The sequence below is a fragment of the Dermacentor variabilis genome, chromosome 10 (assembly GCF_050947875.1).
Source record: "Dermacentor variabilis isolate Ectoservices chromosome 10, ASM5094787v1, whole genome shotgun sequence".
Classification (NCBI taxonomy): domain Eukaryota; kingdom Metazoa; phylum Arthropoda; class Arachnida; order Ixodida; family Ixodidae; genus Dermacentor; species Dermacentor variabilis.
In genome coordinates this window covers 90,369,365-90,395,879 of record NC_134577.1, presented here as the reverse complement: position 1 = coordinate 90,395,879, position 26,515 = coordinate 90,369,365, and the positions used below count along the sequence as shown (strand labels likewise).

Genomic DNA, 26,515 nt, shown 5'->3' with positions numbered 1-26,515 from the left:
AACTGAAATTGTTAGTTTTATGTGGCGCCGTAAATCCTCGCACCGGCTGTCGCGCACTTCATGTTTTTACATCTATTTTATGCTTGGCTTCGCACATGTTTAACTGTGGCTAGTTGCTTCATGCATAACTCTTGTTGATTCTTTTGAGCTGCGGGGTTTTCACCCTGCCTCGTTTGTAAAGGGTATAAATCACGCTGTGTCTTATCGGAATGATACCAAGCATGCTTCTTTAACAGCTTTATTCTTTTCGCCCGAGGGCATCTTAGATATTGTGGTTTTTGGGAAATGTGTTTAGGAAATAGGTAGTTCAGGGCGAGAATTGCTAATAGTTGCTGCATATGGTATTTTTGTTCCATTTTTCGCTGAAAAGTTCGCGTCACGTTAGGGAAGTCATCACACCTCGATGCTGTCTGAGCAGACTTAATACGCCGAGTGATTTATTTGTTTCACAACGTAGGGGTCTCTTCTTGCATGTGAATTTTGCATTCAACTGGATTATTTCTTATTATGCTTACGCCGCACAGGACTAAACCGGGCCTTGCCGCCATCTCTCATCTACTTTGACTGGCGCTGCTCTGCCTTTAAATATATCATGGAGCACCTCTCTCTAGTAACATATAAAAAAAAGTACTGAAAAGTTAGCAAGACTTTAGCTTTGTACGTTTCCAAGCAGCTCCCTGCTCCCTTGGGGAATTTAAAATTGCAAAAACTGCAGCGAGAACGGCAGTTCATCGGCGGTACAGCGCTAACATGCGCTTTTATTAACTCGTGCGTTTGGTGACTTCGTTGACTAGTGTACGAGTTTCCATCAATAAATTCGCAATTACTCTTCTTGAGGTGACTTTGACTGTACTTATTCAGCGATGTCACATGTATTCATCGGCAGAAAAATCACAACGACATATGCAGACATCGCACCGTGAGGATTTGTTTCATATAGAGTCTGCACTAACGATGGGTGCTTATTGTTGAGGTACAGAAGCAGCATTACGGAAAGGGTAGAATAAAAAACACGATCGAAGATATCGCATTAGTAAACAAAATTTATCGGCTAGTCCACATGAGGTCCACTTAATGTAAATGGGGTTCATGGCGTTTCTCTGCGGGACGCACCTGGCATGTATGTGGACCTTGTTGGCCCGAACACCGGTAACATCGTGTTCATACCCGCTCCCACAGAGGTCAGCGTTTTCCCTACAGCTGTCACTGCAGAAGATGCAGTCTGGCGCCCGAACAAAGGAGAAATCGCAGCCGCGAACTTCAGCCGTCCTTGCTGCAAAGGGGTTGTCGTCTGCTACTGCTCTCGCGCGTACTGTTGGAAGCGCCCGTTAGGTGGCCATCAGTGGCGCCTTTATAGGCGGTGCACGCGGCGTGTACACTCTCTCTTTGTCAGTTGTCAGCGATGACAACTACACTCTCTCGATGACTACGGATGCGGGGCGTATAAGACTTTTCAATGGGGAAATTTGTCATCGAGAGAGTGTAGTTGCTTGTTTTAAAATAATGCTTGCTCCGCGCTCAACCTGTTGTGGAGCGGAGAGAAAAAAGAAGAAAAACTGACATAGCAATACATGCTGCAGTAACAAGTGAATAGAAACTCGAAGTGTGTCCTCGAAACTCTTAAAACTACAGACACGTCGCTTTTCATGGTTATGACAAGCCTAAAAACGATATCTCCTTTTCTAATATTCTACAATAGTAGGCTGTCCTTCTTTTTCCCCCGCACATGTTGATGTGGCCTGTCATCTTGCTTTTTCTTTCTTATTTACTGTCCTTCTCCGTGTCTTCAACTTCCTTTTATATCCCCTCTTTCCTAAAGAGTAGGCAGGTTTTGCAATGTGCCCCTCTTGGTGGCAATGTCCAGCTTGCTTCTTCCCTATTTCTCTCTGTGTGTGTGTGTTTTCATATCAAATAATAATAATAATAATAATAATAATAATAATAATAATAATAATAATAATAATAATAATAATAATAATAATAATAATAATAATAATAATAATGTGGTTCTCTGTACTTTCACAAGATGGCAGTGCTATCAAGAAATAGCAGCGTTATAGAAAACGACAAATAATCAACGCCCACCTTATATCAAATAAGTAGTATGCGTAATTCAAGTGTTTTACTGTAAGTATTAAGCCAGCGGGGCACGAATAGTTGTAAAAGAAGCCGAAATTCTTTACAAACAACTTTAAAGGTTGTTTCAAGCCGGTCTTCGGCGTCAGCTTATATGCACGAGACGGAAGTGTCCGTTGGGCGGTTAGAATACACGAACAATAAGCTTTCCACAATCGGACGGTCATTTTTTTTTTAAGGGATCTTCTTTCTAGCTAGTTGGCCATTCACGTTAAGGTGCAACCGGTGGCGCAAAACGACGGGGACAGGAACACAAGGTAACGTCCCTGTTATTCGGCGTTCGTGGTTCTCGGCGTTCAGTGTCGCTAGTTAACCTGCCTTAAAGGCGTGCTGGCACGGCGTTTTCTTGTCTAGTAATTGTTTATTTACAGCGAACCTCTTGAAGGAAGTTCTCCAACGGCTTGCGTGTGCGGTAAAGACCTGTGTGCACCATCGTGGCCGCTATCAAATGTAAATGCAACGCGACGAGGTCGGACACCCGAATTCGCTTTTAAACGCAATTATCAATGATTATGAAATAGAAAGTTATCTTGCGTGTATGTCATTCGGATAAACGATTTGTATGCGGGGTTTCTTTAGCCAAGTCGTCCGTAATATTTACCCGCCGAAGTTGCTTAGTGGCTATGGTGCTGGGCTGCTAAGCACGATACCGCGGGATCGAATCCCGGCCACGGCGGCCGCACTTCGACGGGGGCGAAATGCGAAAACACCCGTGTACTTAGATTCAGGGGCACGTTGAAGAACCCCAGGCTCCCAGATTTCCGTTGTCCCCCACTACGGCGTGCCTCATAATCAAATTGTGGTTTTCGCACGCAAAACTCCATCTTTTTTTTTTTCGTCCGTAATATTTGTCTCTCGTCCGCGTTGGAGGTTATCCAGGAGTTCGCACGGCTGTGGCGGTGAGAAATTGACGTCGTTGTTCTGCAAGGCAACCTGCGTGGTATGTGTACCGTCACTAACCGTCGTATTCGTAAATGCGCCTCAACTTGAAGCCCGTGCTCGACTTGACCTAAACGACGCCTGATGGGAACGTGCCCAGGGGCGCTATAACGTAAAACTATTCCAAACTTTTCTATTCCAATTCTGCAATCAGCCTTCCATGATTGGTTAAAAACTTTTTTGGACCACCCCCACTTAACCTGTCTCTCACGCGACGTCACGAAAACCGTGATAGCTCCCCATCTGATATGACGTGTACACACTGATTATGCATAATTTTACCGAACAAAACAAAAATAGTTATTTCTGATTCGACGCCTTTTCGCCATAGCCCTCGGCTATTGGTCAAAAGTTTTCGGGCTGCACCCATTTCACCTGCCTCTCACGTGACATCACAAAACCGCAAAAACTTACCGCGTCGAAGTGGCGTGTACGCGTTAAAGATACATTAATATGCCGACCAAAAGTGAATTTTCTTCTGAATAGCCGCAGGCTGCCCCGGTCCGAAAGGAATAAAAGATGGCTGCCACCAATCGCTCCGGTACTGGCTACTCGCTCCTGCCGGAGAGCATGGGTTTATTTGCGTCTAATAAAACATTTTGCGTGGGCGTGTAACGTTTTCGAGCACTTTCGGCACGTTTACGACCTCGTTCTGTCAACACTTTGCCGAGGAACCGTTTCAGCGTCATCCTTAAGCTTCCGTTGCATGCTGCCGCAATTTTCGGCTAGCCACCGCAAGCTAGTAAGAAAAAGCGAACCAACCGCAGACGCCGGCACCACCCTCTTGATCCGGTTATCGATATTCAGTGCAGTGGCTCGGCCCCATCGAATCCCTCTCCACTTAAGCGTGCTCCTCACCTCTTGTCAGCCAATTAGATAAGACAAGCCGCTCAGTGCAGGCAATGTTATTCGTTTTTCAAGCAAACAAAAGGGAATTCCTCTGAACGAGGAGAGCGTTTGATTGGTCTATTCAGACAACCCTGCGGGTGACCGCCCGATCCTTACGTCGGCGGTTACGCAAATTTGACGTCAGGAGATTGGAATAAAAACATATTGGAATAGTTTTACGTTATAGGGCCTCAGGGCGCTCGTTGCGTTTCCTTCTGCGCGTTCGCGTCAGGCGTTACTTCGACCGAGCCACGCATATGCTTCCAATGTTAAGGCGCGCATCCCAATACGGGGTTGAGTGGAGCCAACCACTATCGTGCTCTAACGCAGGAGCAGTTGTCCTTCGTTCGAGGGACGCCATCGACTACACACGAACGGTGTGAAATTTCGCTTATGGTGCGGTCTTCGCAAGTATTTGATGTATAAGCTGTCAGACTGCAGCACACATCTGCGAAAACCCGCCGTGGTTGCTCAGTGGCTATGGTGTTGGGCTGCTGAGCACGAGGTCGCGGGATCGAATCCCGGCCACGGCGGCCGCATTTCGATGGGGGCGAAATGCGAAAACACCCGTGGTACTTAGATTTATGTGCACGTTAAAGAACCCCAGGGGGTCTAAATTTCCGGAGTCCTCCACTACGGCGTGCCTCATAATCAGGAGGTGGTTTCGGCACGTAAAACCCCATAATTTAATTTTTTAGCATCTGCGAAAAAAAATTACTGGCACTTTTTTCTTTAACCCTAACAAAATACTGCTAAGCATCATATACCTCCTTAAATAATTTTCCGTTATGTTTTCTACAAACCAGCTTCGGTTTCGGTACCCAGTTGGTCAGGACAAACTGGCTTGCTCCGTTCGTGCGATCGCTCCAGCTTTGACATGTGAGTGCAGTCAAAATAAACGCGCTCAGAGCTCTCGGTTTAATTTTATGAGCAACGCTTATGGAATAATAAATAACTGGGAGGGGCGCGCTGATGGAAACATAACTGAAGCCAAGAGAGCCGGCCTAACACGGGATCATGTGGCGGTGAGATTTAGCGTCTTCCATCGCCCGCGCTGAGCGCACGATCTTCCGCAAAGACAACGGATTCGACCGCAGCGTGCGGCTAACGAACTATCACGTAGCAACCATGTCGATAAATGTATACGTCGCAATATGAATGCCTGAATCTGCGCGAACATATCGGGAGAGAATGTGAGCGGAGTTTCACCCGAAGTATGTGCGCGTCGATTGAAACCTACCGCGAGCGCAGTGCACTGGGCCGAGGCCGCCGACCTGGGTCACGTGTTAAGCCGTCATTTAGAGAAAGAAAAATCTAAGACGATAGCGTCATGGAGAACTGGCTTGCGAAGGCTGGCTGCGTGACCTAATGCTCCCTCCTAGCTTATTTCCTTTCTCCATGGCAACGCCATCCTACCTAGTTTTATTGGTGTACGACTCCAGTAAATTTTCAGAGCGCAGCTCCTAGTGCGCCCGTTCCTGCGGCGAGCGTCGGCGTCGGTCTAACTGAACGAGCGAGCACAGCAGCGAAGGATGAGAGAGCGAACGCGGAGCTAGATATGAAAGATGCGAGTCGCGGACGGCGGAGACCAATGAGAGCTTCAGTGACATGCGCGCGGGAAGCTCGTGTCATGCGGATTTGCCTGACTGCTCGTTTCGTACTATCGTCTGCTCGCGTCAGCTCTCGCTCGCGCATAATTGGTTTGCTTAGTTTGGTCTCGTTCGCGTTTGTTTCGATTGCCATGGTTTGAGATCGTTCTTTATAATAATGAATACAAACTGAGACGTTCTGATGGAAAGGTCTTTGGAGACAGTGTGCCATATCTAATTCTGTGTGACAAAACGTACCCTGAACACAAGGGCGCGGAGACGTCACCCGGTACTTCGTTTTCCTTGACTTTGGAATGCTGCGACGCCGCAACAGAAGAGAGCCTACCAACATGATTATGATCAGTGGCAAGGACGTCATCATCTTCATCATACATGACTCGCGTTAGGGACGAAGGACGAAGAACTTAAACACAGCACCGACCTGTCAGCAGATGTAGGAAAAAAGCACGCGACATCTCGCACCTACTAGAAGAGGCGAGATTTTCATGCCGTCACGTGACTGCCGCAGCGGCTCGCCGCCAGATCGCTCCGAGATAGTGTCAGAGTAGAGCACTTTGTCCGTTCACCGGTGAGGCCATCGATAAGGCATGCTGCGAGCGCGTCAAAACAAAGCGCTCCATGAGCGGAAGTCTGTCTGCGGCGGCTGCTCTGAGTCGCGCCCACGCGTCACCCCGCGCTGCCTCTCGGTATCCCCCGATTAGCGAGACAGTCGCACCACACTTCACTCGTTTGCTACATGCCGCACGAGACAGGTTGTCCGCGCCAGCTAATATATCTCGAAATGAAAGCGTTTATACAGTCGCTCCCAAATTTCGCATTGGGGAGTATCGTAATCGTCGATGAATTTTTTGCTCTGTCATGACATCACGGTAATGTAAGACCAGCTTTAGCATCAAATTATAATACCTTATGTTTTTCAACAATCATACCTACTACGTGTCGTATCCATTTACGTGTGTTGGCTACAGTTTCTATACAATTTCGAAAACGTTCAGTATTCCTTTAACGGAGCCGCTCTCTGTCTTTCTTCTATCGCAGTGAGGGCAGCGCCTCGTTGAGCTCTCTAGTGGACACTGTGCATCAGACGCGTGTCATCGAGCTGCTCATCATGTACGTGGACCGCATCTTCCCGGACGAGGCGCCGCGCCATGAACAGGTGGCGGAGGAACACTACACCCTGCTCGAGGCCGTCACGCTCAGGCGGTGCGCGTCGGAGGGGGACGGTAAGTCATTTATCTTCCCTCGGAAGTCCTGTAGACCAACCATCCGGCTCTGTCCAACTTCCTCACGCCCGAAGACCGCTCAGGAACATTACTGCTGTCCCATTCGGTTCTTATTAACGACTGACATACGTTACGAACGTGAAGGACCCATTTTTATTGCGGAAGAAATCATGTGAACAATCCAAATGAATTTTCGCCTTCGTAGTCGGCGTCGCCGTGGTGTTCCATATAAACTTCAAGTGTGATAAGATCCTACTGCGCGTCGTACACTTCGGTGCGAGGGGGAGCGTGCAAGGGTGAGCCGGGAAGGTTCGTGCTTGATGCGCGCCATTTTTCAGCGCACCCAATATTTAACGTCGCGTGATCAAGCGAGCGCTATAAGCGAGTGGGGGTTGAGCGCGTATTCCCTCGTTTAGCTCGGCGCTGGCGGCGTTGTTCGCACTGCTGGGCCCATACGCGGCTCACGCGCCGTCTCTTGCAGGTAATCTGCGGCGGGCGCAAAAGTTGAGGGCGAGCCGAGATGGCTGGTGACTTCATACGCACTGTCTTGAGATTACGCACCTAGTGTAGGAGGTCGCGTCATCCCGAGTTTGGAGACGCCTTCAAGCAAGATGCAGCGGGAAGAGTTCCCTTCGCGCGGCCGGCGATATTCGTCATACCAGCGTCGTGACAGCGAGAGTTCGCTGTGATCGAGTTAGATCTGTTCATGTTTGGCAGTGGGCGAGTGACACAATGTTTGTTAATTGAATGAGTTAGCGAATGTTTACAGGTATATATATATATATATATATATACGGCCGCTAAAACGACGGACGTTACTTAACGCAGTTGTGTACTACTTCGCAGTCGCTGTCAATGCTTCACCTATATGGTGACAGTGTGACATGTTATTTAAATACCCTGGTCAGGTGATGAAAGCAGCATCTACACTTAAACGGGAGAGGAAGTAAACATCGTTTCATAACCCTTGCAAGGAACCGTTTTTATTGTCCTAAACACAGGTGATGATGTAACATCGTTTGTTAGGTTGGCTGTCCATGCGGCATCCTGGTTTTCGTCTTAACTCGCAGTGTTCGCAAGGCACTTCGTCGCTTGTGACAACACAGCGGTATGACTGACGAAACTTATGGTAATTTTCACAAGCCAGACGGCCATAGTGCGCCTAAACAATTCCATGCAGTCCAGCGTGCATCGGACTTTATATCTCCGATGAATATTTACGTAATCCATATTAGGCTAACTTCGAGAAAAATTGACTGACAAAGCTCAGAGGAAACTTTAGCTCATGACCAGCTCCGATTTCACTAGATTTCACTATTCAAATATACATGTAAAGCGCAGAACTGTTCTCATGAGACAACCGCTGGAGCAATTTGGATAAATTTGTTCCAATTGAGAGAAAGAATTAATTATGGCAACTGTTGTAAGGGTAAATCTGATTTAAAACCTCAATTTTTACAAACATTGCTAATAATCGGCAGAAAAAGTTTACGAAGTTTGCGAATCCGTAACTCGGCATCAAAAACACATATCGAAGTTCTGTAAACTGTGTCTGTGAAAGTGTCCTGGCTAATCGGCCAGCTGTTCAGCTCTAGCCGTGCCCTTCAAGGCAGTTTCGAAAGATTGTTTGAAATAAGTAAGGAGAAAAAAAACTAAAGGTGCAGGCAGTTCAGGTCTCGTACACGATACCCCTGACGTACACAGAAGTTTACAGACCACGGTTTCCAAATAAAATGTCAATTTCTGCTTCGCTAAAGCATGGCAATACTAACCTCATAGGTTATTCTGTACGTCACTAAGTCTGCTGCACGCTGAAACCGTGCCGACGAATCCAGTGCTGTGGAGCCAGGCTTCGCGGGAATTAAGGTTTATCACAAATCGCGTGACCCGTAAATTTTCGTGGCTGACTGTACGTTCTCTCGCTTATCAACAGCAGCTTCAGGTGCAGAGTGGAGAATTTCCTTGTGCCACCAATAAACTACGTACTTTGTTAGCTTAGGCGTAGTATTGTGGAGTCATGTAGCATGCACTCGGAGAATGACGGCTGTTGCCTTGGAGATGTTGGTGCGGAGCGTTGTGTTGTTGTTTTCCCTCTTTTTTTATTATTTCCTATATGCCGTTAGACATTTGACAGACAATATGCTTCAGAAGAGACTCCATACTAACCAGTGTGAACACCAACTATTACTTGCTATCGCAAGTGAAATTTAACGGGACTTGGCATCTCGGAGGCACACATCGCATGCAACAAGCTTCGAACGAGAATCTTCACGAACCATTGCGAACACAAAGTATAACCCGATAGCGCAAGTAAAATTAATACTTCGCAACTTAATGGCTCGAACGTGTATACTTTCGCTAAATGACTTTGGTCATTGGGAGGTATACCGGGAGATTAGCATATTTAACCTTAATAATGCACAACTTACAAACCGAACATTCTGCGCGCGAAGCAACTCGCCCGTGAGTTTCGGCTTCCGACGCGCATGCATGCAGCTTCGAGAGTATCACGCCAGGTGCAGTTATGCGCTTATGATTAACAAGGGCGCTGAGCTTTGTCATACGAGTGCACAAAGTGTTCCACAATAGGGCAAGTGGCGCCCGCTGAGGCGTTCGTTGTTGCCGAGTGTTGATGTGTGCCGAGTTCTCAGTGTTGCACTTGTGCGCAGTCGAATCTCCGCTGCACGACGAAGCCACGACGCAGAGCCAGGACAGTGATGACGCAGCCGAACCCGTCGTGCTCGCCAGCCAGCTGACAGGTAAGCGCGGCCGTGCCGAAGCTGCATCGAATAAAAAAAAAATGCTTTTCTCCGAATACATAAAGATCTCCTGAAACCAATGCATATCAGGTATTTATTCTTTTATCTGCGCCACATTTTTTTTTATTAACAAATGCCTATGGCAGGTAGCACATTTCTAACCCTTGAGCTGAATTACTCCATGGGCCGGCCATATTACTTCTACGAGATATCGAAATGCGCAATTTAATAATAAAGATAATAATAATAATAATAATAATAATAATAATAATAAATAATAATAATAATAATAAAGGTAATTATTTATGGTACATATTTCTATCTACGAATTGTAGCCGGTGAGCTTGCCAGGCGTGTCTGCTTGGAACGAAAGTTCAGGACTACATCAATGTCGAGATATTAATTTTCAGTGTCCGACCAAATGCTTTGGCGTTTGGAGTTACTTTTGTGCTTCAATGCAAAAACAGCGTTTTCTTATAGAAGTAAGTGGAACAACACTTCATTTTTACCGCAAGCTTGGCGCTGCATATATCTCGCAACCGACGCCATCCTCGCAATTCGTTCCAAGTGGATACGCCTTGCGAACGCACTAGTTACAATTCTTACATTGAAATATGGGCCGTAAGGTAATGAATTTAAAATGTAAGTCGCCTAATTATGTTAATTATTTCATTAAGAATTTTGATTTGTCTTGCATGTAACGACCCCCTCATCGAGTAATTTAGTTCAAGGGTTAGACTTATGTGCCTCAGGTTCCTTTTAAAGATTTGGTGCAGCTAAAAAAAAAAGACCCTGCATTTGGAATCTAAGCGCAGCGAAACTATGTTCAAGCTATTAACTAAGCGCTATTCAAGTAACGACTATGCGTACTTTTGTGTCTGCTTCCGTCTCGGAGAATGCACAGCATAGGTAATGTAAATTTTATGTTCAGAAGTAACGTTGAAATAATGCTAACTCAATTAATGCGAATACACGCCGTGAGATATCGCTACAGTGATGTCACGAAGGCGTATGTTTGATGCTTGTCGAAAGAATAATGGGGAACGTGGCATTGCGCAGAAATAAGTACAATGTGAAAGACCTTAATGAGAATTACTCTAATTAAGCCGAGTCATTCCTACGTATACGGCCTAATGGAAAATGGCGCGCGCGCACGGTCTTGCTCACACGGTCTTTTCTCGCGACCTTGCTCTGTTCGGCAAAAAGCGGCAGCCATGGTCGGCAAAGTTATTGAAGGCTCGTAAAGGAAGCTTTGCTTTAAAATTAATACGTTATGAGGCTTGGAGTGCCGGAGTGAAACGCGGGCTGTGAGAGACGCTGTAGCGGAGAAGCGCACGCCCCGGCGACGGTTGCTTCTTAGTTACAGAAGCAGGTCTCGAAGCCTGTGCTTTTTGCGAACTGCTTGAGCCGGAAGTGATTGGGGAACCTCAAACACGTCGTGGGCGCCACGTTTTAAACGTGACATAGCTATTTAGAGCAACTCGATTTCCTTGAAGGCCAACTTCAACGAATCGCGTGGAAGTGCTAGTTGAAGACAGTGTAGAAATAGAGGCTTCGGGCAAAATTTCACCTTTGAAATAAAAGTGGAAGCGTCACGAAAAGCTCGCAAGAAAATGCCATTTTTGATACCGAAACTAAAGAAAAGATGCGATGACACCTAAGCACTTCTTATGAGTTGTGAATGCGAAAGCGTTAATGTCCGACTGAACGCCGTGTAGCGGTCCTTCCAGTTGTTAACAGCTGTTAACCCTTTGCGGGTGGGTGAACGCGTTGAGACGATTGGTTCGTTTTCACTTGGCCTTACCGAGGCGCAGTTAGAGCGCGGGCGAGAGCTTGCGCGCACAAGGAACGCGCGAATAATACAGGCTTCCGAGAGCGAGCGGTGACGTGGCGTCGCGGCGATGCCCTCTCCCCTCACGAAACATCTGGCGCGCTATCGTGGCAGCAGGTGTTCACTTTCACCCGCTCTGCTCCGTCGAGGCGCGCTTGTGACGTGGCGTCGCGGCCACTGGTAATTCGCCGGCTCTGTCGCTGCTACAGGTGGCAGACGCCGGCGTTTTCGCTCAATGGACCATTTCACTCTTTCGCATCATAGAAAGTGTCGCCATTACCGCTCGCCGGAAGTCACGCATAACCGAGAATGCGCGGCTCCTCTGCCTGAACTCCGGGATTAAGCGGCGCCCGCGGCGTGCTGAAATAAGAATCACGGAAATGACGTGCTGGGACTTACGTCATGGCTCCCAAGCAATGGGTACAGGCGTCGTCTGCCTAGCTCCGGTTTAGAGGCTGCTAATACGAGAATTGTACAATCACCAGCCCTGTGGGTTCGCCAAGATTGTTTCGGTGGAGTATAGTTCTCACATATAACCAATTCAGCCAAAGTAAAATTTCGTTGCGGTTGACCTTCAAAAGCACCAAAAGCACGACGCACGAGCGTGTTTTTTTTTTCATTCCCTATCGAAATGCGCCTGTCGCGGCCGGGAACCGCACCCCGCGACCTCTTTGCTCTGCATTAGAACGTAGCAACCATTGATCCGCCGCGGTTTGTGCGATTTCTCAAAGGAACTATGTTTAACTGAACTGGAACAGGACTTTCGGAATAGCGAACGAGTTATTTTACACAGACCGGAAGCTTCTTTATCCATCGAAAACTCTCGGACAGAAAGCCGAGCGGTGACACGCACCTTGAAATTTCCGTATCAAATGTACATCACGTCGTGGATTGTCATTCGAAAGTGAAGGAAACCGAAGGCAAGGGAATCTCGTACATCGAGGACTCGCAATCGATTCCCGAGTGCGCGCCTGAGCGAGACAGCTGCCGGGTCCGGATATTGCCGTTCGTGGTGACCTCCTAAATTATATACACATAATGACTTCTGGCGTGTGAAAACATTTGATTCCAAGGAAATCCTTGCGAGGGCGCTATAACGTAAGGATATCCCTAATTCTATTCCATTTCTGCACCTATATCCCTCCACCATTCGTCAAAAAATATCTCAGGCCCCTCCTGCTTTGCCTGGCTGTCACGTGACGTCACGAAAACCCGCAAGGACTTCCCACCTGACGTGACGTATAAACACTCATTATGCAAGATTAGGCCGATCAAAAGAAAATTATTATATTCTACATCTTTTTTACCATCAGCCCTCCACTAGTGGTCAAAATATCTCGGGCTGCACCAACTTCTGCTGTCTGTCACGCGACGTCACAAGAGCGCCAGAACTCACCACGTCAAAGTGACGTGTACGCACGAAAGATGCATTAATATGCCGAACAAAACTGCATTTATTTATTTATTTTCAGAATAGCCGGAGACTGCCCTATTTCGAAAGGAATAAAATATAGCTACCCGACGATTGCTCTGGCGCTGGCTACTCAGAGGTGCGGAAGAGAATTGGTTTCTCGGCGTATAATAACTACTTTTTCGTTAAAGTGTACTGTTCTCGAGCCCTCTCCCCCGCGTATACGACATCGCTCTGACAACTCCTCTTCGCTGAGGATCCCTTTTAGCGGCTTCCGCTAAACGTCGGCGCCATTTTTAACCAGCCACCGCAAACTTAGCTAGGAGAAGCGGACCAACCGCAGACGCCGGCACCGTCTTCCTCGTGCGGTTATCTACTTTCAGTGCGCGAGTTCGAATCCGGCGAAACCTTCTTCGCTTCGGCATGTTTCTCGCCCCCTGTCAGCTAATCAGATAAGAACCTATCGAGAAGGCAGTGCTATCTGCTTTTAAAGCAGTCAAAAGTGACCTCCTACGAACGAACAAAGCGCTTCATTGGGCTGTTCAAACAACACTTCTGGCCACCGTCCGATCCTTGCGTCAGCGGTTGCGTAAATTTGACGTCAGGAGATTGGAAAAGTCAGAATGAAATAGTTTTACGGGGGCTATATGGCCCCAGATGTGTGTAGCCTTCGGAAAACATATTTAATGCCGGGTTTTGGATGTACGCTTCACAAACGCTCTCTTGCTTAATTGCATAAATTATCTAAAGTTGCCTAATTTCTTTGCGCAAATGTCCACTATGTGCAATCAAAAGTGACCTTTCCTGCATGCCGCTGAGTCGAGGGCTCGTCCTCACTGTCACCGCCACTGCTTGTTTTTGAGGTAAACGAATATCAATGACCTCACTAGCCGGGGTCCTTTTCTTTTTTCTCGTTTACTTCTTTTTTACAATTGCAAATTCCTCGCTCTCGCGTCCAGATACTCATTCGACTAGTTTTATTGTTTCGGCCAGTAGTTTGATAACTGCCCAGCTTGTTATCTGGGCTCACCGGTGCTGCGTGAAAATTAGTGTGTGCGAGAGAGAGGGATAGCACATGTCTTCATCAAACAGCCAGTTCTGCGCCATATGGCTCCGGGACCATCTTTGAGTGCGAGCGACTCATTGTAAAGCGCTAGTAGATTTAATGTCCCCAGTTTCATCCATTTATAATAAATGAGAAAAGCACAGAGTGAGAGAGAGAGAAATGAAAGGGAGTGAGGAAAGGTGGCTAACAAGAATGGGGTCTGTTATGCCACTGTGCATTGAATAGATAAATTTTAGGAGGAGGCGGAAGAAGTCGTTCTTCTCAGTGCCTGCAGTGCCAGAGCTCGAACATGAGGGTAACTTGTGCGTGTGTGTGTGTGTGTGTGTGTGTGTGTGTGTGTGTGTGTGTGTGTGTGTGTGTGTGTGTGTGTGTGTGTGTGTGTGTGTGTGCGTGTGCGTGTGTGTGTGCGCGCGCTCTAGTTTTGCAGCCTCTTCGATATCATCACGATCTCTTGCAAAATTGTAACCGCAACCTGCTCCTCAGACAAAACTCCTTCTCGCTTTTCCTCTTCTCTGCTTTGTCTCTCTCTCTCTCTCTCTCTCTCTCTCTCTCTCTCTCTCCAAAGCAGCGTTCACTCGCACGTTCCCAGGTGGCACAGTGCACCAGTGGTGCGGCGGTGGCGGCTCCGAGGACGCCGAATCCGAGGCCAGCGACGAGGGCAGCGGGCTGCGCCAACAGCCGCTCGCCAACAGCGGCAGCAGCAGCAGCGGCGGCGTCGAGAGGCTCGGCGCGCGTTCCAGCGCCTCCGAGGACGCCGCCGAGCCGGCGCCCGTGCCTCCCCCTCGCAGGGCCGCGGCCCGCAGGGTGGAGGCGCGGAGTTGCACGCGCGACACCTGGAGTACGACCACTTGCGCCTCCTCCTCCTCTTCGGAACAGGTGCGTCTCGCTGGGGGGAGAGTGGGCGTGGTGGTGGTAGAAACATTTATTGCCAATGATATGAATGGTGGGGGCGATGCCCCCTACATGGCACTTGAGTGCTCCCTTACTATGAGGGGGCACCCTTACAAAGCGAAGGAGAGTCCTTGAAGCGCAATCCTTCTTATTGCACTGGAGATGATCCGGCACTGGTCTTGAGCGGAAGTGCAGGTCAGAAGAGTCTCCCAGTAAGACACCGCCACGGCAGGTGATGGGGGATGAGGGAAGGTGGGGCATGTGAGGAGCGTGTGCAGGAAGTCTCCTGGCTTGCCGCAAAGTTTGCATGTTGAGGGGAATTGGTCTGGGTATCTGGCATGTAGTAGTACGGGGTACGGAGCAGTCCGAGTTTGTAGTCGACGCCAGTGTGCGGCCTGCTCTATGGTGAGGGATGGGGCTGGGGGTGTAAGAGTGGGCGAGAACGCCGCGAATCGCGGAGGGAGTTTTCGTGCGAAAGTTGTTCGACTGAAAGTAAGGTATTCTAGTAAAACACGTTGCTGGGCTAGTTGGTGCATTGCATCTTTCCTGTCTTCTTGTATGTTTCCAGTGTGCGTCTTCTTTCTTTATGCTGTTTTTCTTTTCTCTTGTTGAATGTAAGGCTCGGGTATCTGTAACGCGGACCGCGAATAGGGCGGTTCAGTCCTACTGTGAATGATGGGCAAAACGGGGACCTAATTCTACGCATTTCATTATTCCATTTGGAATGCCCAATGACATACCATTTCCATTTGAAATTTGTTCGCCTGTCATCAAGCTTATTCAGTGATAGAGTGGAAAACTTGCGTCACTATTTTTGTAGTGGCGTTTCAAGTCGTAATATTAAACTTCTCGAGTGAGTGAGTGAGTGAGTGAGTGAGCTAAGGAACAAACGAATGAACGAAATAACAAACAAACAAACAAATGAATGAATGAACGAATGAACGAATGAATGAATGAATGAATGAATGAATGAATGAATGAATGAATGCGCCAGCCCTTGGCTAAGGGTGACCGAGTGGAAATGACGTTTACAGTTGTGCCTCTTCGTGAACTGGGGAATCACTGTGAGAGTGGATGAACGGGCGAAAGTGTGGAGGCATGATACAGACGCTTCAGTCGCGGGCGCGGCGACTATAATGTCCGCCTGTCAACATGCTCACTCATTCTGATCGCGGCTCAGCATATTGTTCGTTCCGCAACCAGGCATCGTGTTTGCTAACTATGCCGCTTTCTTACACCATCGTTCGTTCTATGCCTGTTGCAGAGTGCCCAGTCAAAGGCTTGCAACATGGCCGAACTCAGGCGGCAGTTCTTTGAGGCGCCGTGGGGGGCCGCCAGCCTCGAGGAGCTCGCAGCAGCGGGCGCACGACCCTCGCTGCTCGCGCGCCACTTGTTGGCGACGCCCGCCCGCACCTCAAGCGAACCACAGCTACCAGCGAACGACGAGAGTGGTGAGCCTTCCCTTGTTTTATTCCTTAGTGTTCGAAAATTGAGGCTCCGGTTGTGCAGTTGAGCTCTTTTCGCATCGGGAAAACAAGCATAGTAGATTACTGAGTAGTAAAATCGAACCTCTATATAACTAACACAGATATAACGAATTATCACATATAACGAAGTAAATCTAAAATGTGCATGGTCGATATCAACTCCGGTGTGCCTATTCCGTATTCGCTCAGTGTTGTGCGGTTTTTCCGCCATGCATCGGTACCAAGGTGCCCTAACGTCAGCTCTCCTGAATGCGTGGTCGATACCATGTAACGAATGCATGCTTATAACGAATATTCGATATAACGAAGGCATTCTCGTGAAGGATGCGATTTTGATATAGCGAAGTTCGACTGTATTGTCACGCGGTGTAGGAACGAGGCGACGGAAATGCAATCAACTGAAAAAGCGGAAACGATTTATTGGACAAACTTTTGTCCACGAAGAAACGGACTAACTCGGCGGCGATAATCGTGACAAGCAGAGTGGTCGATGAACCAGAACTATAGCAGGTCTCGTCTGGCCGGTATGAATACATGACGCGGAAGTTTCTCAGTGACAGTCCTATAGCATGGTGAATGTGTCTGTAATGGAACTGGAAGATTCGAGTTGAAGGATAACTCAAACAAAGCAATAATCGCGCAATATCTAAAAGACTGGGTTGCATCCATGTGAACAGTCAATGAAAATACTCGAGCTTCTAATTATATATATATATATATATATATATATATATATATATATATATATATATATATATATATATATATTGACACTTGGATGTTAAGTGCTCGGCTTAATGGAACCTTTGTCGATAGAAAGCAATCAAGAGTAAATACCTTGTACAGCTTCCGCGTTCCCATAGGCAGCTATATTCTGAGCCCCTGGCTCCTTTACAGTATTTCGATTATTATTTCAGACTATATTTTTCTTCATATGGGATAAATATTAGCCACACATAAGGTACTATAATAGGTGGCAACCTGAAAATTCGGTGGAAAATGTAGCTAATTCAGAATTTGTATATATACGCCAATGGATTGCGCTCACTCATTTTCGTGACGTCATGGCGGTGGCGATCTTCGTTCAGTGTCGGTGTCTCTCGGCAGCGTTGTCTTGGAGTTTAGAGGCACGAAGTGCAGGCGCAGCGCATTTGCTTGTTTGTTTTTATTTATTTTTATTTCATTTTATTTATATTTTTGTGGAACTTGTACTGAATGGTTAGGTTGCCAGTGAGTAATAGATTTAATTCGGTGTGCGAATAAGGAAATCACTGCACTGTTTTCATTAAATCAATGTTTTCCTTCGCTTGTAAGCCAGCTCTGGTACTGAGCAATAAATGCAAGCGTGATGTTCTGGGTGCTGAGAACTGCAGCGCAATGTTGATCGCCTGCTGTCAAAATCGCAAAGCTTTTCGCTTGGAAGTGCTCTGTGCCATTGACTGGTCGGCTTTTCTAGTAATACATCCAGCATCAGGATTCTGGCGTAAAGGCTTTTAGAGCGCAGCTCTTAGGTGCCCGTTCCTGCGGCGAGCGTCGGCGTTGTACCTCGTAACCGAGCGAACGAACACAGCGAAGGATGAAAGCTAACGCGGAGCGCTGCGGCATATGCAAGACGGCGATAGCGAAGAGAGCGCGAGGATGAAAGCGGGGGAGAAAGGTATCGTGAAAGCGTGAGAATAAAAGCGTAGTGCCGCGCAAGATGTACTTTGCGGTGGCGATGGCCACGAGGTGGCGCCAGAGTAACGCGCGTTGTCGTTATGGAAAAAAGCGCTGCATGAGTGGAGGTCTGTGTGCGGCGGCTGCTCTGAATCGTGCCCACACGCCGCCTCTCGCGATCTCTCGATTATAGGGAGGCAGCCGCGCCACACATCGCTCCGTTTGCGATGTGCCGCACGAGAAAGATTGTCCGCGCCAGCCAGTATATCGCGAAATGAAAACGCGTATACAGCTGCGCTCAAATTTAGCATTGAGGAGTGTTGCAATCATCGGTGAATTTTTTTTTCTAGGACACGGGTATAGAACTTTTTTCGCATCCTGAAGATGACACAATTAGCAATGTAAAAAAATACGGCATATTGAAGAAACACTCAGCTCGCGTTAAAATTGAGGACTACGCTGCCGAAACAGAGTTAATGGCATGTCGGAAAGCATGGAACAGACAATAAGACATGAATACGCATTTCACCCGCTCGGTGCAGGGGCACTTTTGGACACTGCAGAATACCGCTACGTTGGCATTTTTAGCCAATCAGAGATGCTCTAGTAGCGCTGTCAGCCAGTCAGAGCTGGCAAGATGGCGAATTCGACAATGTGACGGAATTTGACGGTCCGGAACGGCACTCAAAGTCTGCGCTGCAGGCAAGCAATTTAAGGCAGTTCAGGGCCATTCGCAGTTTTCTTCGTAGTGTCTGCACCTCTTTCAGCGCAGGAACTCGCTTTCTTCGGTCACCTTTTTTGCCTTGCGAGGCGCACATTAACATCGCACACTTTGATTCAAACACATGTAAAACGCACAAATGTTCTCTTTGAGCAACTTCTTGACCGATCTGATTGAGAGTTGTGGCATTTAGCAGAGAAAGCCAATTTCTACCGACTCCGGGAAACGAAATTTTTATTCGCGTCTTTATTGTCATTGCAAGAATTGCCGAAAATCGCTTAGTTTCTAAGAAATATACGCACTAGAATAAAAATTCCACAACTCTACACCAAAAACACATATTGCGTTTCTGGAAACAGCATCTGTCAGAATTTTACAAGCGTACAAATGTGATGCGTGCGTTTACAGCTTACCTGAAACTGTTGAACTGCTTACGAGGATTTTGCAAAATTAGTTAATACTCAGAAACGCACCAGAGCGGTGTATAATACATTTATTTCATCTACTTTGAACGTCTTAATAGGTGCCGTTTTTAGAACAGAGATACCATTGTTTATCGATGAGTAGTGTTGTTAGCCTGACGCTTGATTCATTGAAGGGGGAGGGGGGGGGGCGGTTCAACAACCCTTTTTCTAAACAGTTGGTACGTGCCTTAACAAAAAATGATCTGGGGCCGAATTCACAAAGCTTACCGTTCGCAAATGATTTTGCCGTTGGCTAGATGCCTTCTCTAAAGGTATGTCCAGTATTAGGATTGGCTGGAACTTCCTGCTACAAAGAATTATTGCGTGAGTACGTTTTGTGAATACGGGACCCGATTCCTACAGTCGGTATATCTTGATCTTTTTGATTTAAGTACAACAAAACCTTATCAAGTTCTCCGCAGCGGATAGATAGCAAGGAAAAGGCTTGCTCTTTTCCCATTCATTTAAGTAACTACCAGCGAGACGCTTCCTCTTAACGCGGCAAACACGACCACGTCATGACTGCGTTGCTCCCATGCGCTCGGAATCCCGTGGCCGCGGGAATTAGTTGTTCGATCCCAGTCACGCATCTCGCCTAGGTATTGCAATAGATCTGGGCACACGGCGAACAGACTCTATTCTCGGTTGCGCTTAATCGCCGACCCCTCGCAGGCGGAGCTGGGTTTTCCTCGAGCAGTGCGCCTCGGCAGACCACCACCCCGCACATCGCCGAAGCTCGCCGCAGGTAAGCACACCCGTGGAAAGCTGTGACTTGGCAAGCCAGTTCTACGGAATCTCGCAAGATGGAGGAATGTTCGTGAAAGGGGAAACAAAATGTCGTCCACTGTGCTGCGGCACGCAGCTACAAAGGAGACGCACCCACGCGGGTTTGTCAGAAAGAAAACCTTCGCAGTTGAACAAAAAAAAAGTTCTCCACTCCTGAATGATTTTTTTTTCTTCAGCTGCGAATCTTCCTTTCTGAGAAACCCACGTGGTTTTCCTTTGCAGCTCCGCGCTGAAGTCGGCTCGATGATAGTTTTTTTTTTTCGTTTCGAGCTGGGATTTCTCACGTCGTGAGTTCTTAATGTACCGTCTTACTGCCACTAGATTAATAGTCAGCCAGTTAGTTGGCGGGTTGGTGATATGCATTATAATGTCAAGCTACCACAATGCGCCGTATTGGCTTGCTCGTGTCCGGGAGAGCAAGCGCCACCAGCGCTTGATGTTTTACTGCAAAGCTGTATATGACTAGGATCCCGGGATCCCTTCGCCTCCGCAGCCTAAAAAGCTCGACCGACGCGTGCCGCGTGCACCATTGGGTTCCTTGCTGCACCACCAGATGGCGCTTGCCTCCGCGCATCCGTCCACTTTAATGGAAGGCTAGGAGCCGAGATCGGCTGGCGCCTGGCAGGCCGGGCAGTAGCTTTTTTAGGGGGTCCACTGCGCCTCAGGGCGTAGGGGTAGGTAGAAACAGTGTAGAAAGTGCAACAATAGAGGCTGACGCCAATAAAATGGCCACTAGGAGGTCCAGGAAGAAAACTACAAATAAATTTAACACCAGGATCAGGTGCATAAACATGCAAGGCGGTAGAAAGAGAGCGAGGTGGTTAGAAATAGAACAGCAGTTAAAGGACGAAGAAGTAGGTGTATACGCGCTATGCGAAACACACCTCAGGGATCTAGAAGACCCACCGCTTATTGAAGGCACGTCTGGGAAGGGAGCAATAGAACAACAACGGAGAGCAAGGGAGGAGGAGTAGGTATGCTCATACACCAAGGAACAAATTGGCAAAGAATAAAGTTAACTTGCAAAGAACATGTCTGGGTATCAGGTACAATTGCCGGTAAAAAGGCATGGCTAGGAGTAGTTTATTTAGGGACAGGGGACAAATACAGGCAAGAGAACAAAGATCTAGTGAAGTGTCTCGATGACGATATAAAGCAGTTTGGAGAAGGGTCCGATATTTGTCTGCTGGGTGACATGAATGGCCACATCGAGGATCTGTATGGATACACAGATTGTAATGGGAAGTTGATGCTAGACTTCTGTGAACGACACAACCTAGTTATAGTAAATAGAGAAACTAAGTGTGAGGGACAAATCACGTGGGAGTCCCGTAACAGACAAACGACCATTGACTACTGCTTAATGTCGCAGGGATCGTATAGCAAGCTAGCAATAATGGAAATAGACGAAGAGGGGAAGTACAGCCTCGGAAGTGATCATAAGCGTATTAGTCTACAGTTGGGAGCCCTACTCAAAAGAAAAATGCAGGGAAGCCAAAAAGAGTACGCAAAATTAAATGACGCGCAAATAGCGCAAATAGCGGCTGGCATAGAGGAAGCAATAAAGAAACATCCCACGGAAAGGTGGGATTATAATCAGTTAGACCTACTCATTAGTACAAAAATAAAAGAGGTAAAAGGTGTAAACCGCTGGAGAGGAAAGGGGAAGCCACGAAGTTGGTGGAATAAGGAAATTAGAGAGGCCATCGAACAACTACGGTGGGCATCTCGGGAACACAGAGAAGCAAAGAGGGCGCAGTTATCTGAAGAGGAAATAGGCCAAAAATGGGAATATTATCGACAAAAGAAACAACAAGTGCAGGTCCTCGTCCAGGCTAAAATAAAGCAGTCCTCTGATCGCTGACTGGCTGAAATTCGCGATGCAACTAAAGGGGGGTCAAGAAAATTCTGGAACCATATAAGCTGGCTTGGTAAAGCTAATCACAGAAAAGAGGAACAGATTCACGATGCCGAAGGAAATTGTTTAGAGGGAGATCACGCTGTGAACTACATTGGTTCAGTTATAGCAGAGTCATTTAGGAAAGACGATAGGGTAATCGCCCCAAGTGAGGGAGCAACACAGAATAGCATAATAGAAAACAGCTTAGGACTGACCAATCTTAACTGGAAAAAGGCGGAAGCAAATGTTCCAAAATGCACGTCCGCGGGGATAGACGAAATTCCAATCAACTTAATTAATGAACTTGGCCCAAGAAGCAAGGAAACGCTGATAAAAGCATTGGAGGCAGTCATAACAAATAAGCAAATTCCGCACAGTTGGAAACAGAGTAAAATGAATTTGATTTATAAAGGGAAAGGTGATAAGAAGAACATAAAATCTTTCCGACCAATTACGATAACATCAGTTATATATAGGCTGGCGATGCAGGCGGTGAAATTAAAAATGCAGTCATGGGTAGAAAGTAATAGAATACTTGGAGAACTTCAGAACGGGTTCAGAAGTGGTAGGCGCTTAGATGATAGCCTGTTCGTGCTTACCCAGTGCATAGAAATAGCTAAGGCGGAAAATAGACCTCTGTATTTAGCCTTCCTGGACATAAGTGGTGCATACGACAATGTGAACAGCGAACTCCTGTGGAACATATTAAAAGCTGAAGGTATCGGTAATGAGGTAATTGATTTTCTACAGGAACTATATCGAGAAAATAATGTTGAAATAACATGGGAAGGAATCAAGAGTACGACAACTGTCGAGGTTCACAAAGGATTAAGGCAAGGTCGTCCTCTATGACCGCTGCTGTTCATTCATGCTTTATATGATAAGCATGGAAAGAAGGTTACAACGAAGCAATCTAGGGTATAATCTGTCGTCCAGATTAGGCGAAAAGGTTGTTGAGCAACGACTACCGGGTTTAATGTATGCGGACGATATTGTACTGTTAGCAGATAGCCAGGAAGATTTGCAAACTCTGGTTAATTACTGTGGGGACGAAGGAGACAGTTTAGGTTTCAGTTTTAGTGCAGCTAAGTCCGGTGGGATGTTTTTCAACGATACAACTGATCAGGAGCTTACAATACAAGGCCACGAAATACCCCGAGTGGCCGAATGCAAGTATCTCGGGGTATGGATAAACAAAGGGCAGAGGTACACGGAAAAGCACGAACAGTCTCTAATAGCAAAAGGGCGAAGAGATGCCGGGATAATGAAACATAAGGCATTGTGGGGTTACAACAGGTATGAGGTACTGAGAGGCATTTGGAAGGGAGTAATGGTGCCGGGGCTTACTTTCGGGAATGCGGTCCTGTGTTTAAGGGCAGAGGTTCAGTCGAGACTAGAAATAAATCAGAGAGCTGTGGGAAGGTTAGCACTAGGTGCCCACGGGAAAATCACAAACGAAGCAGTACAGGGAGATATGGGCTGGGCATCATTCGAAGCACGGGAAGCTCAGAGTAAAATCCTATACGAAAAACGTCTGAGGAAATTGGATGATAACAGGTGGGAAGCTAAGGTGTTTAAATACCTATACAGAAAGAGCGTTGACTCACAATGGCGGAAAAGAACTAGGAAGCTAACCAGTAAGTATGCCAGACACGAGGACAAAAAAGGACAGAGCATTAAACGACAGGTTAAAAATGCGGAAGGTAAAAATTGGATAAATTCAATGGAAAAGAAGCATAGTGTAGAACTATATCGATACTGGAAACAGCAGATCAGGAAGGAAGCGTTTTATGATAACTCAAGAGGCAGTGCCCTACTCTTTGAAGCTAGATCAGGATGTCTTAGAACGCGGAGCTATAAAAGAAATTTAACGAAGAAGAAGACACATGTACTGTGTGTGGTAAATATGTAGAAACGATGGAACACCTCATACTAGAATGTGATGGTATCAATCCCGATGTCGATGCGGCCACACTCACCCTTCCTGAGGCCCTAGGGTTCAGAGATGATAGTCATGTAAATAAATATGCGGTGGAAATTAGCAAAAGGCGATTGGAGGATTGGTGGCTCAAAAGCAGAGAGGTGGCATAAGGTTAAAAGGGTAGGAAGACGTATTTAAAGAAAATCGAGAAATTCAATAACACACAACACAGATAAAAATAAAAGGCAAAATAAAAATCTGAGCATGGTGGCAACTGCCATCGCCCCGTTTCAAAGGGGACGCTCCTACGTTCCATCCATCCATCCATCCGTGAAGATTGATGGAAGAAAAGTAGGGAAACGACAAAGCACGGAGACTTACAAAAGGAAAGTTCGCAATGGAAGGTCATAAAATTTGGTTGTGGGAATTCATAGTGGTTTTTTTTTCTTTCTTTCTTAACCTAGCTAAGACATTACACAGTATAATAGCAAGAGCTTGGTGGCGCAACCCAGCGCCCCGTTCCAAAGGGGACGCTTATAACATCCATCCATCCATCCGTAGCAGTGGCGATGCCGGTCGTTCGGGGGAAAGAAAAAAAAAGAACCAGGAAGCTCGCCTTCGCGTATAGCGTTCGACGCAAACGTTTCCCGGTATAGATTACGATTGCGTGAGCTGCAGTTGCTGGGAAGCGGCAACTGTAGCATACGAAGCAGGGAATGACGTGACTGCACTTTCATATTGTTACGTGTAGCTGAAGCCCAATGCTATATACAATTTATTTACAAGGAAGCTAACGGAAGGCAGAAATGGCGACGCTATATCAAGCGGGGCCCACGTCGTCTTCTTCCTCCTCAGTGCAGCCACACTGTGGCGCCTGTTCCGTAGCATCACCCCCGGCAGTAGAAGCACCGTCCCGGTGCTTAATCTACACATCCGCGGTGAAAGGTGCGTGGTATGGCTTTAGTCTCGCCACGTGAACGATCTCACTTTCAGCCGACGATGACGCTGAGAGGTCGGCGGGGATGACTTCATACGTGACACCGGTCACTTGTCGCACTACACGGTATGGGCCAGTGTAGCGCGACAGCAGCTTTTGGGAAAGGCCCACACGTCGAATGGGTGACCAGAGAAGCACCAGAGAACCCGGAGTAAAGTGCAAGTCGCGATGGTGGCAATCATAGAGGCGTCTTTGATGCTCCTGTGAGGCCTCGAGACGGGTGCGGGCGAGCAGGCGCGCGTGGTCGGCGTGTGCGATCGCGTCGCGGGCGTATTCAGTGGTTGAACGTGTGGCCGAGGGCAACAATGTGTCCAAGGGCAACGCGGGTTCTCGGCCAAATAGGAGATAGAATGGTGAATAGCCGGCGATGTCGTGACGCGATGAATTATACGCGAACGTCACATGTGGTAAGTGAAGATCCCAGTCGTGGTGGTCGGTCGCAACGTAGTTCGAAAGCATGTCGGTGATGATCCGGTTGAGGCGCTCCGTGAGGCCGTTGATCTGGGGGTGGTAGGACGTGCTGAACTTGTGCTTTGTCGAGCGGGAGCGGAGGATGTCCTAGACGACTGCCGACAGAAAGCTGCGGCCAGTGAGTAATTGGTGCGGAGCACCGTGCACTAAAATGATGTCATAGAGCAGAAAGTCAGCAACATCAGTAGCACAACTTGTCGGGAGGGCTCTGGTGATTGCGTACCGCGTAGCATAATCAGTAACGACGGCGACCCATTTATTTCCGGAGCCCGAGAGAGGAAACGGTCCAAGAAAGTCTAGACCAACCCGGAAAAAGGGTTCCGGTGGGATGTCGATCGGCTGAACACATCCAGCTGGAGGTGTGGAGGGCTTCTTCCGGCGCTGACAGGGCTCACAAGCGGCAACGTAGCGCCGCACGGAGCGGGCGAGACTCGGCCAAAAGAATTGACGGCGTACACGGTCGTATGTGCGCGAGACGCCCAAGTGTCCAGCCAAGGGAGCGTCGTGAAGTTGTTGGAAGACAGTCGAACGCAGGTGTGATGGAATTACGAGCAGAAAGTCTAGGCCGTGTGGATCGAGATTGCGGCGATATAATGTCCCCTCCTTAAGAGGAAGCTTTAGCTCGGGCCCAACTCCGACGCGGCCTATCCAAATACATGTAAAACGCAAAAACGTTTTTATGAGATAACCCCTGGACCGATTTTGATGAAATTTTTCGCATATGAAAGAGAAAGTTAAATTCTAGTGACTGTTGGAAGCGGAATTTTGATTTAGGGCTTCAATTTTCTTAAAACGATTTTCAAATATTTGACCGTTTGAAAAAAATAGAAGCACGAAGTTTACAAATTCATAGCTCTGCATCAAGAACTGATATCGCGGTTCTGTAAACGGCATCCATTAGATCATTCAAAGCGGACAAATTCGATATGTCATTTTACATCTTACGTGAATTTGTTACGTTGGTTACAACGGTTTTGCAAAAAGTTGTATTTCCCTATGATTAAATTTTTTTATATTCATGTGTAACATATCAATTTTGTCCGCTTTAGATGTACTATTAGATGCAATTCACAGAATTGTATTAACATTTATAGTGGTTGAGTGACAGAGTTGCAAACTTGATAGTTTCGTTTTTTCAAAATTTTCAATTTTTGCCAATTTTTAATAAAAAATTGACAACCTAACTCAAAAATTCGAAACCAACAGTCACTAGATATTAAGTTTTTCTTTTAAATGCAACAAACCTCATCAAATTTGGTGCGGTGGTTGCCGAGAAAAACGAATTCTCCTTTTACATGTATTTAGATAGGAGCACTCGAGCTAAAGCTTCCTCTTAAGGAGAAACATCCGGAGAGAGG

The 26,515-nt window shown here is 47.2% G+C and overlaps 1 protein-coding gene across 4 annotated transcripts in view; it reads left to right on the top strand.

The window, feature by feature from the left end:
- The window catches only part of LOC142560808 (rho GTPase-activating protein 29-like), a 250,426-nt gene that overhangs the window by 209,984 nt on the left and 13,927 nt on the right, over window positions 1-26,515 (top strand). For 3 of the 4 annotated variants that reach the window (XM_075673171.1, XM_075673169.1, XM_075673172.1), the window contains 5 exons: window positions 6,612-6,796; window positions 9,466-9,555; window positions 14,453-14,739; window positions 16,019-16,205; window positions 19,755-19,827. In XM_075673171.1, coding sequence (XP_075529286.1) covers window positions 6,612-6,796; window positions 9,466-9,555; window positions 14,453-14,739; window positions 16,019-16,205; window positions 19,755-19,827 — 822 coding nt within the window. The remainder of the gene's footprint in view (window positions 1-6,611; window positions 6,797-9,465; window positions 9,556-14,452; window positions 14,740-16,018; window positions 16,206-19,754; window positions 19,828-26,515) is intronic. The other variant, XM_075673170.1, reaches the window with a different exon arrangement.